The 19,784-nt window shown below is 41.2% G+C and overlaps 2 protein-coding genes across 2 annotated transcripts in view; one reads left to right on the top strand and one right to left on the bottom strand.

The window, feature by feature from the left end:
* Nucleotides 1-19,784, bottom strand: part of LOC132419245 (carbonic anhydrase 5B, mitochondrial-like) — a 203,089-nt gene that overhangs the window by 3,121 nt on the left and 180,184 nt on the right. The gene's annotated exons all lie outside the window — the stretch shown is intronic.
* Nucleotides 9,968-12,105, top strand: LOC132419225 (thymosin beta-4). The gene is made up of 3 exons (XM_060003222.1): nt 9,968-10,073; nt 11,109-11,222; nt 11,662-12,105. The coding sequence occupies exons 2-3, from the start codon at nt 11,123-11,125 to the stop codon at nt 11,694-11,696; spliced, it is 135 nt and encodes a 44-aa protein (XP_059859205.1). The 5' UTR covers nt 9,968-10,073; nt 11,109-11,122; the 3' UTR covers nt 11,697-12,105.

Raw genomic sequence — 19,784 nt, 5'->3', positions numbered from 1 at the left:
GTCTCAGCTTTTCCATTTGTAAAATGATCATCCTAAAACCAAGGTTATGGGGTTATTGAGATGATTCAATAAAGCAATACACAGTATCTAACATTACAGATGTTAGTTTCTGCAATATCTCTACTTACTGCCCCTGTTGGGTTGCAGACAGGGGTAGGGGGCAAATGAAATGTTAAAAAATAAAACTCATAGCTTTGATATTAAATGGTCAATCTTACTAGCTAAGTGGCTAAGTTACTTCTCTGAGTCCTATTTTTCTTCTCTACAAAACAGGAGACTAACTATACCTTCACAACAGTAATATTTGGGGGATTAAAATGCACATACAACAGTGCCTGGCTCTGACAAACACTCTGTAGATGTATCTGGCACTTGTTTAATATAATAAAATACTGGTTTGATATATGTGACCCAAACTAAAACTATGTTCCTATCTATCTACCTATCTATCTATAGAAAAATAGAAGCACTGAAGTCCAAATGTATATTCACACTCTGCACTCAGGACTGTAAGTAGTTAAGAAGAGGAAGCCATTGTCATGACTGAGTAAATTTAGGTCCTTGGAAGCCACACACTTTCAAATCTAAATGGATCTTTAGATAACAAGAACTAACTAACAGACAAGATGAACAGTCATCATTTACCACTGCCAATGTTACAACAAAACCAGGGATGCCATTTTGTGTTATCACTGAGAAATATTCAAGAATCGATATCATCTTACAGTTCAGAAAATACTGCCCTTAAAAGACTGAATTTTATGGAAGACTGAATTTGGCTTTCTTTTTTCCTACAATACATTTTTCCTTTTGAAGTATGGATTATCTTATGTCTAGCACCTAAAATCATGTCTAAAAGACTATGGACCCAGAATTGAAAGTAAGAAGTTTTGTTTTGTGGTCTTGACTCTGCTAACCAGCTAAATACCCTTGGGCAGGTCATTTAACATTTCCATGCTGAGTTTCAGCCTCTGTGAAATACATGCAGATAAATCTGCATAATGGTGCTTTAAGGATAAAAATGACAGAAAAGATTAGACAATCCTTTGAGAAAGTTAAAAAAAACACCAGATAAATATGAATTACATAAGGAATTAGTAAACCCTAAAATGTAAGATGACCCCTATAAGCTGGTCTTTTTTTTTTTTCCAATAGACATCCAAATGGCTGGTTCATTTGGGTTGGTGCCTAAACACTTTTAAGGTAAGCTACTGTTGTAGACTGGAATTTATGCAAAAGAAAAGATGCAGAAGTAAATGGTAAATTAAACATCAAAAGCAGAGTTATTCAGTTCATTGATTCCCAGGCTGTTTTTAATTCCATTGGTGACTTTCTCTACTTGGCATAGTATAAAACTAGAATTTATGTATCCTTTTCCAGGTGCTTCCACTTGCCCCATGTTTGGCCTTTGTGTGAAAGCACAGCATCCACTTCTTCTTGCTTTGATGGAAACTATGGGATTCTTTCCCTGGGAAGGCTCTAGTGAGGACAGGCATCATAGAGAACTAGAGAAATGGGTAGAGATGCTGGTAAAGACTTGCTCCTTCACTGACCTTGGTATGTGCCAGGTAGTTCTGATGGGCAAGTAAGCTGATCACTGCAGGCATCCCTTAGATAAGAAAAAATAACCTGGCAAAAAGGAAGGGAAGAGAACTGATGTGTGTGATCCTGGAAAAGCTTTATCAAAAGTCCAGGCTCTTGTTCAACTGGTCCAAAAAGATTTTCAGTGAGGAACACAGAGGGACGGACACACACACACACACACACACACACACACACACACACACACACACACACACACACACACACACACGCTGAGGCTGAGGAGCAGAGAATAGAGAAGCAGTTTATTCAGGGCAGAAGCAAAAGGAAACAGAAAAGAGTGCCAGTGTCCTTGGGAGTGGGAGTCACCCCACAGGGTTTTTGGATCCCCTTTGATGTTATTTTTAGCCCTTTGAATGGGTGAGGTCTTTTTGATCCGGGTGTAACATTCATTGAGGGTAGGGTTGAGGTATGGCCTGGATTGCACCAGCTGGCATCAGTCCCCAGTCTTGCACATTTGTTTTATCAACCCAACCGAACATGTACTCTAAGAACTGTTTTCCCTTAAATTTTCCCTTATTGCTCAAGCACCACACGCGGAAGTTCATACAGGGACATAAGCCACCTGTGCATTTTTCTTGCACATGCTCCATGGTTTCCATCGGGGGTCCCCAATCCCCGGGCCCCAGTCCACTACCGCTCTTCAGCCTGTTAGGAACCAGGCCGCACAGCAGGAGTGAGCAGTGGGACAGTGAGTGAAGTTTCATCTGTATTTACAGCCACTTGCCAGAGCTCACATCACTGCCTGAACCATCCCCACACCCCATCCATGAAAAATTGTCTTCCATGAAACCAGTCCTTGGTGCCAAAAATGTTGGGGACCTCTGGTTTCCATGGTCTGAGTTTCTTGCTCAGATGCTACAACGTTTCTGTTTTAGATGCCATTCCTCCATGTGTCATGACATCATAAAGTGCAAAACAAGGAGGTAGTTTTGCGTTCTGCCTAATTCCTATACATGAGGAAGCTGTCCTTGGGTCAACCCCGCGTTTCCTGCCTCACATGCACCTAGGTTCTAAGAAAAGCCTGAGGCACTGGGAGTGCTCAGGGAATGAGAATGAGAAGGCCAGGGTAGACTTCAAACTTGGGAACCTTATGTGAAGTGAAAACATGGGGCTTTGTGTGACTACACAGGTCACAGGACTATGAAACCAGCCTTAGAAAGAGGAAGTTGTCAGCGTTAGCCAAGAGGTTCATCTTGGCATGCTTTGAGATTCCTCTTTAATTTGGCTGGTTGTCTATTACCTGTGGTTTACTTTTCTTATCATACAGTTAGTATTTTCTGCTGATGGTGCAGAGTCATATTCTATGGAAAATCTTTGATGTTCACAGACAAAACACATTAAATATATGAACATTTATTACTTGCTAGTGATGATTTTGCTTCACAATGGAATAACATGTTACAATTGTTAACACAGAAATCCATTGGGAATATGTATTGCTTCCTACTTCAATATATTATTTGACCTCCTATTTTTTAACCATTGTAATATGAATGACTGCTGGAAAAATATTAAAGAAGTAAAAAGTTGTGTAAAACTAGTAATACTCTGGATATAGAACTGTCTATTGCAAGTACATTTTTAGGAGGATGCAAAGAGAGCAGATAGGGTTTCTATAATATAACTTGAAAATTGGGGCAGGCAAATTTTTAATTTATATGATCTAGTATTTTAATAGTTATCTATAAATGTTTTAAAGATGGAAGACCTTGGTGGTTTAATGAGACAGATTGTAACTTTATGCATTGGCCTATAGAAAAAGGCTAAAGTCCTTAGTTTAGGATTAGAAAAGTATGTAATTCTTAAATGAGATGGCTTCTTAGCCAGCTAGTCAGAGTTCAAATTCTGCCTCTGGCTTTCACTGTGTGGGCAGTGACATATGATTTTGGAAATGTATTAATATCTCAAGGATTCCCACATCTGAGATGGAGAAAAATAACAGTGTCTCTATCATAGGGTTGAAGATTAAATGAGGTATTTCATGGGAGGCTCCTTGGTATACAATAAGCATTCAAGAATGTTTCCTAATATTACTGCCATGATTATGGTCATGATTATTGTTCTTTCTATTATTGTTATTATACCACTTGGCCCTGCCTGCCTCTCCACTTTATTACCTGTCAGTTTCTCTTATTCTATGGAAACCCCATTGAAACAAAGCTAGTCCTCACTTCCTCATGTACTTGAAGATTCTCTGGCTTCTTCTTCTTTTTTTTTTTTTTTTGCAGTACACGGGCCTCTCACTGTTGCCATCTCTTCCGTTGCGGAGCACAGGCTCCGGACACGCAGGCTCAGCGGCCACGGGTCACAGGCCTAGCTGCTCCGCGGCATGTGGGATCTTCCCAGACCGGGGCACGAACCCGTGTCCCCTGCATCGGCAGGTGGACTCTCAACCACTGCGCCACCAGGGAAGCCCTCTGGCTTTTAAGTTGCTGTTTCTGTGCATGTAGGCAGAGTAACCAGTTGGAGGGGATGTTGTAGAGGCAAATTCAAGCTGCAGAAGGGAACCGGGTTGAATGAGATCCCCTGTAAAGCTCCTTTTGGCTCCAAGATTCCATCAAATCAGTAAAATCAACAAGAAAGTTGTAATAGAGAAGAACAAATATTACTCCATATTGGATCTGTTTCTTTTATTTATTTATTTACTTTTCTCTGTGTTAGGTCTTTGTTGCTGCGTGTGGGCTGTCTCTAGTTGCAGAGAGTGGGGTCTACTCTTCGTTGTAGTGTGTGGGCTTCTCACTGCGGTGGCTTCTCTTCTGGCAGAGCACAGGCTCTAGGTGCACGGGCTTCAGTAGTTGTGGCTCACAGGCTTAGCTGCTCCACAGCGTGTGGGAATCTTCCCAGACCAGGGCTTGAACCCATGTTCCCTGCATTGGCAGGAAGATTCTTAACCACTGCTCTACCAGGGAAGTCCCTGTTTCTTTAACCTTGGTATTCTATTGCTTTTGCTACAAGTTAAGAATGTTGCCTATAGCCTGAAATATACAGGATAACCCATTCTCAAGGCTCTGACCTTTAAGGGTGTAATGTTTTTCACCCATATGGAGATAAAAAATTGCAGAACAGAGAATATTTGTCTTGTTGGAGGTTTACAAGAACACTGTGACCTAACCTATGTGAACAGATGCAAGAACAAAGGACTCCAACACCAAGAAGTTTGGAACAACCAGCCACATCCCCTCCCCTTTAAGTATAAGAAGGCTGAATTCTAACTCAGGGAAGATGGGTCTTTGGGACAGTAGTCCACCATCTTTCTGATCTGCTGGCTTTCCAAATAAAGTAGCTATTCCTTACCCCAACAACTCATCTCCTGATGTTTTGGCCTCTTGTATGGTGAGCAGAATGAGCTTGGATTCAGTAACAAATTTAGCAGCCCAGGGTCCAACATTCTCGAGAATGTTCTTTGACCCTCCTCTGCTCTCCTGGTACTGCCCCCTCCTTTTTAGCCCCCTAGCTGAGGGAGCCTTCTGTTCCATTGCATAGTGTACAATGTGGAGCCCTCCAAGCTGGGAATCCTGGTAGAAATGGGCCTCCGTGAGCACATCGACTTGGTAGTCAGATGTCGAGCAAGTTGCTTCAATTCTCTGAGCCTCGGTTTCTTCAGCAGTCAAATGGGAGTATTAGTAGCCACTGCACAGGGTGAGAACTGAATCAGATGTTGTACACAAAGGGCTTTAACAGAGGGTCTGATGTACAGCTAGACCACTAAATATCACCTCCCTGTCATCAAGGGGAGACTTGGGCTGGGTCTTTAAGGAGATTTAGATGAACAGGTGGAGCTTGCGGGGTCATAGGGGAAAGTGGGCTGAGGTAGGTGGGGGCAGATGGCAAGAGGCCCTGAAACATGGACAAAGGGACCTGGGCCTGAGAAAGCAAAGAGTCGGGAGCCTTGCTTAGTTCCCATTCCCCCTCCTCTTCTCTGGTCAGTACTCCGCATAAAATGTAATAGGTTAAAAATAACAGGATGAATTTTCCTGAACTCAGATTTCAAGTGCTGTTTCCCCAGCTTTGGAAATAGCTACAAATCTGTCCCTGCCCACCCTGGAAAGCAACATAAAACACAGTGTACCCTGACAATGCTGCCTGGTTCCACTGGGCATGGGCTTCAACGTGGCCACCTTCCAGTGCAGGCCCTCTTGGCATGGTTTTCACGGGGTCTGTGCCCCCCGCAAAGAGAGGAAGGCAGGGCCTGGCCCAGGTGGGCTGTCTACTCATTTTTCACTAGACAGCCCTGAGCCCAGAGTGCACAATGCAACCTGGAGCTGCCTGATCTATAGTTCTTTTGTCCAGCATATGGTAACCCACTTAAGAACTGTAGCTTCTATGATGAAGACATCATCCCTGACATCTGAAATATTAGTACTAAAAGGATTAAATTATCTGGAAATGAAAGCACAGTGGCTAGAGTCACAGACTCAGAGTTGGCCGAGCTGGGGCCAAGGACATTCCTCACCGAAGCCAGTCACTTCCATACCACGCCTTCAATGTTTATTGAGCAACTGCTTTGTATCAGGCATTGTCAGAAACAAAGCAGCCTGTCTCACACTCTTCCTGGAGCACACTCAGGGCAAAGGGGTGAAAACTTTTCTGTACCCTTAACATCAATAATACAGAGTGGCTACTCGCTGAGTTATCACAGCACTGGATTTCTAAGCCTCAGTTTCCCCATCTATAAACCTCTCCTCATGGAAAGGCTGTGGGCATGAAAACAGTCTTAAAACTCCTATTACTTCACCTGACTCTTACAAGGCATCAGCCACTGGGAGGTGCTATTTTCAATTTGCTGGAAAGCTACCAAAATATCTCATTTTACTAGTACTTCTGAGAAATAGCTAATGTAAAAAACATATAAAAGTTTAGTTAATACCAAACCCTGAAAGAACAACTCTTAGTCCATATTAGATCTTTCACTTTTAGTTTAAACTTTGTGCTTTGTTGCCTGTGCTTTGTAAAAGAATGTTGTCTACAGACTGAAATATACAGGATAGGTTATTCCCAAAGCTCTCACAGCTAAGGGTCCATTCAAAGGATGTGAGATCAAAAGTTGCAGAACAGAGAACAACAATTATCTTGTTGGAATTTTACAGGAATATCATGACCTGACCTACATGGACAGCTGTAAGAACAACGAATTCCAACACCAGGAGGTTTGCAACAACCAAACATGCCCCTCCCTCATCTTGCCTTTAAAACTGTTTTGCTGAAGTCTTTAGGAGAAATCAAGGTTTTGGGGGCATGAGCAACCTGACTCCTTGTATGGCCCTGCAATATATCTTTCTCTGCTCCAAAGTCCAGTGTTTCATTATTGTTTGGCCTCACTGTGCGTTGGACGCATGAACTTGCATTCAGTTACAATAATAATAATGACAATAATAATGATAATAATAATTTTTTAAAATGCTTACTATTATGTGATTTCCAAGCATTTCAGCCTCCCAACAACACTGTGTGGTACATACTAAAATTATCCCATTTCACAGATGAGAAAATTCCAGCACAGAAATATTAACAGGCCAGAGTCACACATGTCTTAAGAATATTGCCTGGAAAAAAAAAAAAAAGTATATTGCCTGAGTTTGCATTTGCTTCCATTTGCCTCCTGCTACCCCTTCCACTCTCTCTAGATTCCCGACAAGTTGGCAAGTCAAGTCCAACAATGTAGACTCTTCTTTTCACCAGTTGCCTTCCTCTCTTTCCCTTCCTTTCTATCCATATCTAAACACAGCAGAAGGCTGCTTTTTACAAAACTAAAAAAATTCTCTAAGCATTTGCAAATTTCTATTCATTAGTCCCCTTTAGATACACTGTTCTGCAAAGCATAACCCTTTCTAAGAAAAAGACCTTGGGTAACTAAACAAAGAACAAAGCGGTTTTGCTTTTTTTTTTTTTTTTTGCTTACCCCCCCTCCCCCACAAGTCTACAAGGATTAAGCCAAAACCTGATGCTATCAATGACTAACAGTGCACTCTGGGAGGAAATTAAGTTGATAACTGGATACTCTGTGCTTTCCACAGAAGGCCTCTTAGATAGTAAAGATGTATACCTCACGCAGAATTTTAATAAATGCAGGTTCTTAAATACATAGGAAAGCACCAAAATCATTACCTTGAGTTATCTGTTCTTTGTGTTTGCCAGTAGTCTTTTACCAAGATGCATGACTGTACATATTCCTAGACAAAAATCACACATACACTGGCTCTCCCCAACCTCCAGAGCAGCTTCTCAGAGCTCCTATGCAGTTATCTCTTAGGCTCTAGTCCTGAGAAAGACCGTGAATGAAACAAACTAACAACTCATGCTGTATGTTTTCCTTTAAATGGAGAGGAAGAAGCAGCAATGAGTTGGTAGTGGTATTCTTTTCTAAACAGGAAACATTGGAGGAAAGAAGTGATATTTGACAGGCTCTGATTGACAGAAAGAAAAATAGAGAAACTACAGAGATGGGGTCAGTAAAATGCAGCTGTCAGTTGAAACCCACCAAAAATCCACCCTGCCACATCTTCTGTTTCTCAAATGAAGTGGACCCTCACACCAATCTCCTAGGATGGGGTCAGGGAGACATGTAACTAGAGAGGTGACATCCTGCACAAAAAGTCTTTTTGCCTGCACAAAAAGTCCAGTATCCCCACTTGTGAACTGGGGAACCAGACAGTAACCTGCCCCTACCCCCCTCTCCCTCTCCACTGAAGAAGGAAGGCCAGTGGAGGAAAAAATGGGGAGGTTTGAGGTGCTCCTGCAGTGGCTTTTAAGTGCTATATAACAACAGACTCTAATCCCAAGTGAGACAAAAGCCTCTGCCATAAACATGGTTAGCAACGAGTTTCTGGAAATATTTTCTGAGGATGCAGGGAGGGAGGAGTATTGTGCATACTACTTTACCTTAAAACAACAACCTGGTTCATTTTCCTTTCACAGGCCATGTGCAGCGTGGCCCACCCCGGCATGGTATGCATGGTATTTGCAAGTAATTTCAGCTGTAAGAAGAGGAGTCCCTAGTATTCACAGAGTCAGGTGCCATTTTGAAAACTGCTCCTCTCTACCTAGAGCTCCCAAATTTCCGGATGTAACTTAGAAGTGCACTTCAAAATGGAATCCTGCTCTTTCTGTCTTACTTCACTCTGTATGACAGACTCTAGGTCCATCTAGTCTCTACAAATGACCCAATTTTGTTCCTTTTTATGGCTGAGTAAGGTTCCATTATATATAATGTACCATATCTTCTTTATCCATTCCTCTGTTGATGGACATTTAAGTTGCTTCCATGACCTGGCTATTGTAAATACTGCTGCAGTGAACATTGGGGTGCATGTGTCTTTTTGAATTACGGTTTTCTCAGGGTATATGCCCAGTAGTGGGATTGCTGGGTCACATGGTAGCTCTATTTTTAGTTTTTTAAGAAACCTCTGGATATATGTACACATACAGCTGATTCACATCGTTGTACAGCAGAAACTAAGATAACATTGTAAAGCAACTATACCCCAAGGGGAAAAATAAAATGGTATTGTGCTCCAAAAACTCCATTCAAAATATAGAGTTTGATTTTTAAATTCAACCTTCAGAGTTTTAGGCATAATGGAATTGCAGTCTCTGGCCTTCAAAACCAGCCTCCTTAGCAATTCACAATTTAGGAAAGTAATGAACAGGAAAGTGAAAAAACTTCCTCCTCATCAGGCAGGAAGTAAGTAGCATAGCTTGAACCTGACTGACTTTTTCTAAGGGAGAGGTGTTGTACTCTATAAACTCCAGATAAATTAACAACGAATCAGCAGCTATTAGTTATTTGGTTTCGGTGCTCACCAAAATTGTAGCGATAAAAAAATTTGCATGCTACGGTAATAAAGGTTTTTTTTCTTAATCATTTATGGTGGTTTACTTCCCACGCAAGTCTAGGAGGATGCCAGCGAAGAGACAAAGAGGGCCGGGGTGGGGCGTAGGGCTTCCACTGGCCTGAAAGCTGAAATCACGGGAATCGCACCGCTGCAGTGGGCGAGGGCCTGAGGCGAGGGACACCGCACCCTGGCTTGGGGATGTCTGCAACGGACAAAGGCAGCTTCGCAGTAAAGGAATGCCAGTCCCCCTAGGTACCACCCAGGCCTTTAGTTATCACGCTCCGGTCCCCAAGAACAGGTTTGCGCGGCTGCTGCAAAAACCCATGATGACAGAACAGACATACAGGGCTGGGGACATACATTATGAAGGAAGTGTTGCAGGGTGGGTTTTGCGCGTTTTATTTTTCCGCCCTCGCTGCGGTTAGGTGCGTGGGTGGACGCGGGGTGTGGGTCCCCAACGCCAGCCAGGCCCAGGACGCCGTTCCGGAGACGCTGCGCGAAGAAGTTAAGCACGCCGGCGGTGACGTCACCTCATTTACATAGGAGCGCGCATATAGCGGCGCCAGCCGGGCCCCGCCCGGCACTCGGCGGCGACTACTGCGGAGGCCGGACCTTGTTCGCTTGTAGCTCGCTCCGGTGAGCCCTGGGGCCCCTGCCACTTTGCTCCCCTTCCCGCCCCGCGCCCTCATTGCTGAAGCCGAGCACGAGTCGTCTTCCCGGGAAAGGCTGCCCCTGGGGAGCTTGGGGGTGCTAGACCCTTCCAGATGCTGGGTAACGGGGTCGGGAACTCGGTGATTTTTTTTTTTTTTTTAATATTTAAAAACTTGGCAGTTTTGCTGTGGCAGCTCCGATGGGAACATTTTTTTCTTTCCTCCCCCAAAAGCATTCTGCATGCCTCGTAGGCGATGATGAATCAGGAGCAGCAAGATCCTTTGTTCCCGCTCACACCCACCCAAGCCCGGAGCTCCACAATGACATTTTTTCTCTCTCCTCCTATGGCTTTATGGGCTGTATCTGTTAAGGTTTAAGGCGGCTGGGCTATAATATGAAATGTTTAAAACGCCCTTCTTGCAGGGGGATGTGTGCAGAGCTGCGGAGTGGCTCCTAAATGCAGATCAGCGTTGATCTAGAGGGTGTGGGGGGCAGCTTTGTGTGCGGCTGGCTACATTGTTGAGCGAAAGGAAGGAAGCGGGTAGGGCGGTGGTCGGTGGCGCCCGGCAGCAGCTGCCGCCTTTGTGAGCAGAGAAGAAAGCAGGACGGCTCGCATCTTTGGGGAAGAGGCCACGTATAGAAAACGGAAACATTTTGTGCAGCCTTGGCTTCATTTTAAGAAATCTACGTCGATTTTCTTCCCCTTAAACTTGAAATGGTTTCACTTTTCTGTAATGTTGAAACGCTGCAAGTAACTAACCCACAGTGGTTAACTTCACTGTTCCGAAAGATTTGGCCTCCTAGTGTGGGCGATCTTCCCAATTTGACCCCCCGCGTTTTGAAATACTAAAGGCGGGGAGGGAGGCTCTCATTTTTTCCTGTAGAAAGAGTATGATCTTTAGCCCTGAATGAAAGCGGAAGGAGTCAAAGTGGGTTTTCCGGCAGGAGACAGGAGGGCAGAGGCTTGTTTCTGAGTCGGGAGGCCTGCCCTCAACCTCCCTCTTGGCTTTGTACCTGCAGCTTCCTCTGCAGCCATGTCTGACAAACCCGATATGGCTGAGATTGAGAAATTCGATAAGTCGAAACTGAAGAAAACAGAAACGAAAGAGAAAAATCCACTGCCTTCACAAGAAAGTAAGCCTCCCTCCCACCCCCGTTCTTTAGAAAAGGCCGAGCGGGAGTGGCGGGGTGGGTAGGAGAGGATGGGAGGGGCTGGGAGAATTGGGGTGGGTGCAGGGAGTGCGGGGGAGGAGCTGACAGTTTTTTGATTCACGCGGCATGGAAAGGTTAATTGAAAATTGCCTTGCAGTCAACAAACACGGGGCTTTAATAATCTAATAATTGAGTGTTTAATATACCATATTAATATGCAAATACCTTTATCCTTTTCTCTGTTCAAATGTTGTATATCACATAAATATTTCATAGTGGAATGCCTATTTGTGCTTGTAGAAATTTGATGAGGAGAGATGTGTTTAAACGAAAGTACTGAAATCCTATGCTCGGCTATACTGAATTCGCACCTCCAGCCCCCTCCATCTTTTGTTTTTGTCTTTTTCTTTTCCGGTCGCAGCGATTGAACAGGAGAAGCAAGCAGGCGAGTCGTAATAAGGCGTGAGCCTCCCATATGCACTGTACATTCCACGAGCATTGCCTTCTTATTTTAATTCTTTTAGCTGTTTAACTTTGTAAGATGCAAAGAGGTTGGATTAAGATTTAATGACTGTGCTGCCCCTTTTCACATCAAAGAATGGAGGAGAACTACTGACAACAAAGGCCGCGCCTGCCTCTCCCATCCGCCTGTCTGGCTGGGAGGAAAAGAACTTGCATGTTGGTGAAGGAGGAGGCTGGGTGGGACGACAGTGAAATTTAGAGTAAAGAGCAAGGTGGTCCAAGGTGTCTTGCGGGCTGTAAAATGCAGTTAAATCAGAGTGCCATTTTTTTTTGTTGTTGTTCAAATGATTTTAATTATTGGAATGCACAATTTTTTAACATGCAAATAAAGTTTTAAAACCTACCTCGTGTGGCTGGTGTCTGGAAGGCTTATTCCCAGATTAAATCTATGCAAAGGGGCCTGCCTCTTGGCCTCACTGGGGAAAAATAAATGACAGACATCTGGTGATCTAGGTAAATTACGTTATATCATAGAAAAGGGTTTCACCTGGGTATGTGAAATCCCTTGTCTAGACTAGCTAGTTGGTACATCATTTTCATAGGCTGAATTCATGTGAGGTGTATTAAAGACTTCTTAAAAATATATTTACAATCTTGGTTTTGATAAGGCAACACTTTCTATAACGAAAAAAACGAAATGGGAATATATATAGCAAAGTATTTCTGGTATCAAATTGAACTTGGTTATTTTACCAGTTACTGGCTTTGATACAAATAGAATTCAAGCAGTCTTACTAGATAAAAAAATGGGTGGAAACTGCATTTTTAACAGAGTCTTAAAAAGGAAGTTAGTATTTGTGATTCCTCATTGTGTAACGGCTCACTTTCTATTAGAATTCAACATTTAAATTTTCTTATACAGTGAAAAATACATATACCATTAATGAATATGATTTTAGGATAATTAAGTACTGTTAATTCAAATAAATTAAAATATTTGGATTTTTAAACGGGTACCAGTAGCATTGTGCTAAGTTTAATTCAACATGAATTAATTGGCTCATTTCCAGGTTTTTATTGTCTGATAATCCTCAATTTGAAATGCTTTCAATGATAGGAAAAGGAAAGCCTTTGTGTTTAGTCATTTTAATGTGCAGGAAAAGAAGGAAGTAAATTACCTTTTTTTTTCTAATAGTCTTAACACTATTAATCCTTAATGGATTCCGAGGTTCTCTAACAAAAACAACTGAATTTTTAAATGAAAGTTTATGCAAAATCTCAAATTTACAATGTAAATATCCAGGAAGGTAAACTTTTCACCCAAGAATTGACATATGAAAACATCTTTCTTGGGCTTCCCTGGTGGCACAGTGGTTAAGAATCTGCCTGCCAATGCAGGGGACACAGGTTCAAGTCGTGGTCCTGGAAGATCCCACATGCCGTGGAGTGACGAAGCCTGTGCGCCACAACTACTGAACCTGCGCTCTAGAACCTGCGAGCCCCAACTACTGAGCACATGTGCCACAACTACTGAAGCCCATTCACCTAGAACCCGTGCTCTGCAACGAGAAGCCACTGCAATGAGAAGCCCGAGCACCTTAACTAGAGAAAGCCCGCACGCAGCAACGAAGACCCAACACAGCCAGAAGTAAAATAAAATAATAAATTTTTAGAATAATAATAAAATGTCTTACTTGAAGTTGGGGTGGGAATGAGGGTGGGGGATAAAGGTGAGTGCAAATTGTTGATTATTCAACTGGTTGATTTCATTTCCTTTGCTAAACACATTTTGAGAAATGCACAGGAAACCATTTAAACTGGTTTAGGTAATCAACCAGACCATCAACTAGAAGCCTTGATCTGCGTTGCAAGGGAAGGGATGGTGGCTGCAAAACCTGAAGTGCCACATCCTGCTTGATGAGAAAAGACAAGGACAGTGAGCACAAAGTTCAGGGAACTTTCTCAAGCTGAAGCCTGGCCCTCCAGCCCTGCATTTTCTCTTCTTGCCTCTAAGGAAGGGTGTGGCAAAATGAAAATGTGCAAGGCACAAAGATAAACCAAACCCAGGTAGGTTTTTGCTGTGTGCATTTTTCAAACAAGGCAAAGATTGTAAGAAATTACCACACAGAAATTAACATACCATTGTAAAGCAATTATACTCCAATACAGATGTTTAAAAAAAAAATTACCACAAATCCAGTATCCTCAATTTAAAGTAAGTGGATACCTAGAGGAGCAGGATTATTCATGAGATCAAGTAAAGGCAAAGAAGGCCTTTTTTCGTTTGGAGGGCAAATTATTGAATTTTGGCTACTTGATATGTGGGTTGGGGAATCCAAAGTTTCTGCCTAAATCAGATTTGCTTTGTATTCTTAATTTTGCACATGGCAGGTGAAGGTGGAGTGGGGAAACTACATTTTAAAATTTAATGTGAGGAGAAACCATTGTTTTGTTCTGTTTTCTTTCCCCAGGAGTGTGAGATAATTTTGCCACTTGTGGGTATTTATGAATCAGTATGGGAATTTATTGCCGTGGTATTTAGGAGATTGCAGTGAACACTCTTTCTTACAGACAGAAAGGGGACAAGAGGTTTACCATTAAAATGAAGGGTCATCATTGGATTCTCATAACCATTAGATTCTCCCCACACCTTTGTGAGTCAGGTAACGTCTCCTAAATGCATGAGGAGGATCTATTCATTTCCCTCAAAGAACCAGCTAACTCAAGACAGAATATTTTCTCTTACTTCTAAATGAATGGTTCCAAATTCATACTTTGGAAAGAACAGTTCATTTTGGGAATAATATTAGCCCCCAAATAAAGGTAAAGTATCCTGAGCCTTAGCACAGAATTTAAGCTCAAAATACACTACTTAGTTAGGATAACAGAACAGGTCACCCCCAGATATGCCACTTTTTGATATATTGACTATTTTGAACTGTAGACACACTAAAAACAGCAAATACAGTGAGAGGCTTTCACTGACATCCCCTCAGCTGCCTAAAGACAGATCCTCCAAAAAGGATACAATTGTTATCAACACATTCTTACTCCCACCCCAGGGAGTTTCATTAACTAAGGGAGATCGACTCTTCATCACAGAAGAGACTAGAAGACAATAGTACACTCAAAGTTGTCACGAACTATGCTACCTCTCATCTATTATTTTAAAAATCACTCTCCCCTGAGAGACCTATATCCTCTCCCCTTTCCTTATTAATGTGGTATTTAATCCTTGGTTCCTTATTAATGTGGTATTTAATCCTTGGTTCCAAAGTTACCCACTTTTCCTGGTTGTTATACATGTATATATGTTAATATATTTCTATTTTATTTTTCTCTTTTTAATCTCTTTACTACCATGTTCTCAGAAGAGAATTCCAAAGAGTAGAGAAGAAATCTATTTTTCTCCCTTATATTAACCTTGAAAGTACTTATTGCTTGATTACTCTAGCAGCCCTCACTCTGCCCCAGGAGGGCACAAGAAAAATGTATTCTTCCCTCTCCCTCCCCAGACACAAAAGTTCTCAATTTTAGATTTCATTTCCAAGAGTGACTTACACTGTAATCTAAGAGAATTAAACTCAGCAAATTGGGGTTCCAATACATTTTATTTACGTATAATGAGATGAGATTTATGGATGTCAGTATTCTAGTAAAAAATTACGTAATTTTCTGCTTCTGAGGTCCTGACATTGCCTGACTCCAGCCCATCCAAAGACTGGTTGCTTTAACTCAGGACCCGAGTGTCCTGTCAATAAATTCCTCTCACGTTAGCTAGCTGGAATTGGTGTATATTGTCTGTCACCTCTCAGTCACTTGCAATATGCTTTTTTGTCTTTTTTTGGAATTTTATGTCCTTTTATTTATTTATTTTTTAACATCTTTATTGGAGTATAATTACTTTACAATGGTAGGTTTCTGCTTTATAACAAATTGAATCAGCTATACATACACATATATGCCCATATCTCCTCCCTCTTGCGTCTCCCACCCACCCTCCCTATCCCACCCCTCTAGGTGGTCACAAAGCACCCAGCTGATCTCCCTGTGCTATGCGGCTGCTTCCCACTAGCTATCTGTTTTACATTTGGTAGTATATATATGTCAATGCCACTATCTCACTTCATCCCTGCTTACCATTCCCCCTCCCCATGTCCTCAAGTCCATTCTCTACGTCTGCGTTTTTATACCTGTCCTGCCCCTAAGTTCTTCAGAACCACTTTTTTTTTTTTTTTAGATTCCATATATATGTGTTAGCATACGGTATTTGTTTTTCTTTCTGACTTACTTCACTGTGTATGACAGTCTGTAGGTCTATCCACCTCACTACAAATAACTCAATTTCGTTTCATTTTATGGCTAATATTCCATTGTATATATGTGCCACATTTTCTTTATACATTCATCTGTCGATGGACACTTAGGTTGCTTCCATGTCCTGGCTATTGTAAATAGAGCTGCAGTGAACATTGTGGTACATGACTGTTTTTGAATTATGGTTTTCTCAGGGTTTATGCCCAGTAGTGGGATTGCTGGGTCACATGGTAGTTCTATTTTTAGTTTTCTAAGGAACCTCCATCCTGTTCTCCATAGTGGCTGTATCAATTTATATTCCCACCAACAGTGCAAGAGGGTTCCCTTTTCTCCATACCCTCTCCGGCATTTATTGTTTGTAGATTTTTTTGATGATGGCCATTCTGACTGGTGTGAGGTAATACCTGTTTGTGATTTTTTATGTCAAGTTCTTTCCTGCCTCCATGCCCTACATATGAAAAGGAGTAAAAGAGAACAGGATTTGCAGAGAGACCCTCAGGATAGCTAAGCTCTATCAAGGAGTCTGTAAAGTCCCCCAAAAGAGTACATAAGTGATAGAGAAGAGAGTAATTACAGAAATAAATGAGAGACAAAAAGATCTAGGCAATACAACAAAATGTCCTAGATGAGAAAATATTTTCCCAGTCAATGAAAGGGCCTACTGAACAAAGCTAATGTTGTTCCTACATGGTAAATATTTATTTAACTGTCATTATTTAAAGCACTTAATCTTTTCAGGTAAAGTTTATCCATGGTGTTAGATTCATGCCAAGTAAGTCTTTCTGTTACAAGTCAGAGTTTAAGAACTCAAATGCATAAAGGCTAATGACAATTGATTAATGGTCAAAAATCGTATCTCTAAGTAAATTGACCTGAACAACTACTGCCCCAAAGGGTGGTAGTACAGGTTCCCTGCTGGTTCAATATCCACACTCAATGTCCACAGATAAAGTTTTATTGGTACACTCCCAAATGCATTCACTTGAAAAATGTCTATGACTGCTCTTGTGCTAAAATGGCAGAGTTCAGTAGCTGCAATAGAGAGCAAATGGCCTGCAAAGCTGAAAATATTTACTAACTCTTTATAGAACAAGTTTTCTGCCCTCTAATTTATACAAAGCTATTTTCAGAAGGAGAATTTAGGCACAGCATGAAATGTTTAGACACACAAATTACCACAGTGAATTGATATGGAACATAAACCTAATGTTTCATGTGATATTTCTAATGTATAAGCTGGGAAAGTGAAAATATGGAGATTAAAGTAAAAAAACAGACATCAAGAACCTAAACTTTGAGCATCAGGAAAGGGCATAGAATAGAACAAATGTTTGAAGGCATGTATTTACAGTTGTCATGTTTCCTTTCTGTATTAGCATGTTACTCTTTCTGAAAGTGGAGGTATGCAACCAGAAGGCAATCGTTAACCTTTCCTGTTTGACTAATGGATGAAGGATACTCAGCTTTGATACCAGTCTGAGTAGGCTGTGATGAGTGTAACTTTTTTTTTTTTTTTTTTGCGGTACGCGGGCTTCTCACCGTTGTGGCCTCTCCCGTTGCGGAGCACAGGCTCCGGATGCGCAGGCTCAGCGGCCATGGCTCACGGGCCCAACCGCTCCGCGGCATGCGGGATCTTCCCGGACCGGGGCACGAACCCGTGTCCCCTGCATCGGCAGGCGGACTCTCAACCACTGCGTCACCAGGGAAGCCCGAGTGTAAGTTTTGATAGCTAATATCTTAAACACACTTTGGAGATCCCATGAAAAGGCTGAGTATGTGTCTATATGTTAATGACCCCCTAGAGGTGCTGTGGTCAGGTTCACTTTTTAGTTTGGACATATTTCAGTCCAGTTGAGATGGGATAACATTTTCAGTATTGTTATTGAAGAGAATGGTCAGTGGTGGAGGAGAGACATGGGTAAGAAAAATAGTTACCCTTTGTAATTTCCAGTTTGCATATGTGTATGTGTCTGTGTGTATCTAATGTTTTATTTTGAAAGTCTCTTATTATAGAAATTCATATATACAATTTATAAATATATAATAAAGATACATCTTTGTATATATTTGTGTTCTTAAACATTTATTGATAACTATTATATGTGGTAATGAAAGATTTGGATATTTCTCATCTTAAGTTTTTTATTGCTACATAAGAAATTGCAACAAACTTAGGATCACAAAACAACACGTTCATAATGTCATAGTTTCTTTCTGTTAGAAGTCCAATGATGGCTCATTGGGTGCTTTGTTCAGTGTCGCACAAGGCTAAATTAAGGTATTGACTGGGTTTACATTCTCATCTGGAATCTCATTTTTCTTCCAAGTTTCTGTGGTTCTTTGCAGAATTCATTTCTTTGAAGCTGTAGAGCTCATTGTGGCTTGCTACTTCAAGCTCAGCAAGAGAAATTCTCTGTGATTCAGAGAAGAACTTAAGCCCTTTTATAGAATGCCCAGCTGATTAAATCAGTCCCACCTAAGATATTCTTCCTTTTGATAACTTAACTGATTGGAACTTCGGTTATGTCTTCAAAATTCCTTGCCATAATATAATACAATCAGGGCATGACAGCTTTATTATATAACCTAATCGTGGCATAACACCAGGTAACAAAAATCATAGATGTCACTATAGAATTTTGCCTATTTTACTTCTGCTCAAGTAAAGCATGCATTCCAGAGTCAGAGGGTGCTAACTCTGAATCTTAGCTCTCCCACCTACAAGTTCTTTGACTAAACAAGTAACTTAATCTTTCTATGCTTTATTTCCTTTAACTGTAGACTCAAGATTATTCTAGCACCTACTTCTTTAGCCTAGTGCTAAAATTAAATTGAATAATATTTATAAAGGATATAGTACACTGGCAAATAGCAAGTGGGGAGTAAATGACATATTCATTTTCAGACAATAGAAAAATGATGTTGAACAGCTCCAGAATTTTAATCACTGGATCTTCAAAAAGAAAGGCAAGAGGGGAAAAACTAAGAACATGTTATCCCTGATGTTATAATAGAAAGGGCTTACTTTGGTGGTGATTTAGAATAAGCTAATTTAATACATAGTGCATTAACACAAAGTGAGACACTATAGGTGAAAGTCTCTACCTTCAATAACTATTATTTGAGTTTAAATCTGGACAGCAATACCTGCTTAATAATTGTCTTTGGATAAATTGAGTGATTAGTTTCTTTAAAAAGTCAAATCACTTGTTAAAGCAAATAATTTCTTCCCCGTTGCTGTTACCCACAGAGCTATTTGAACATGGCAAATACTTAATGTGCCCACATGACCCTTCCTTTCTATTCTAATTGAGGATGAGATCTATTATTATGAAACCAAGAGAGAAAGTCTAACTGTAAGAACATTTGCCAAAGATCTTGATGAAGTTGTGTAGCAAATGGAGGAATACAAATATGAAATCCAGGATTCATAGTTTCTGTACTGAAGAATAGTTCTTATCTACCTCCTAGTCTCAAGCTAAAAGCCTATTATTAAGCCTTTCTCTGAAGAGAAGAAGGACAAAAACAATATCCACAAAACAAGAAGAGCCTCCCCAAACACCACTCTAAATCTTGCCCTTGGAAGTAAAGTCAAACAGCTTCCACTTATTACAGACTTCCTAATATGTGGAAAAACCACAACCCCACGTTACCTCATGCTTACAACAATGGGCAGACAGAAACCACAAGGTGTGGGCTTTTGTCTTTCTCCTATATTGGCTTCTTATTCTCCAGAATGGCTTCTAGCCTGGTAACAGGGAGAGT

The sequence above is a fragment of the Delphinus delphis genome, chromosome Y (genome assembly GCF_949987515.2).
Source record: "Delphinus delphis chromosome Y, mDelDel1.2, whole genome shotgun sequence".
In the NCBI taxonomy this organism is placed as follows: Eukaryota; Metazoa; Chordata; class Mammalia; order Artiodactyla; family Delphinidae; genus Delphinus; species Delphinus delphis.
The sequence above is the reverse complement of the archived record's forward strand: the minus strand, read 5'-3'. Positions and strand labels throughout refer to the sequence as shown.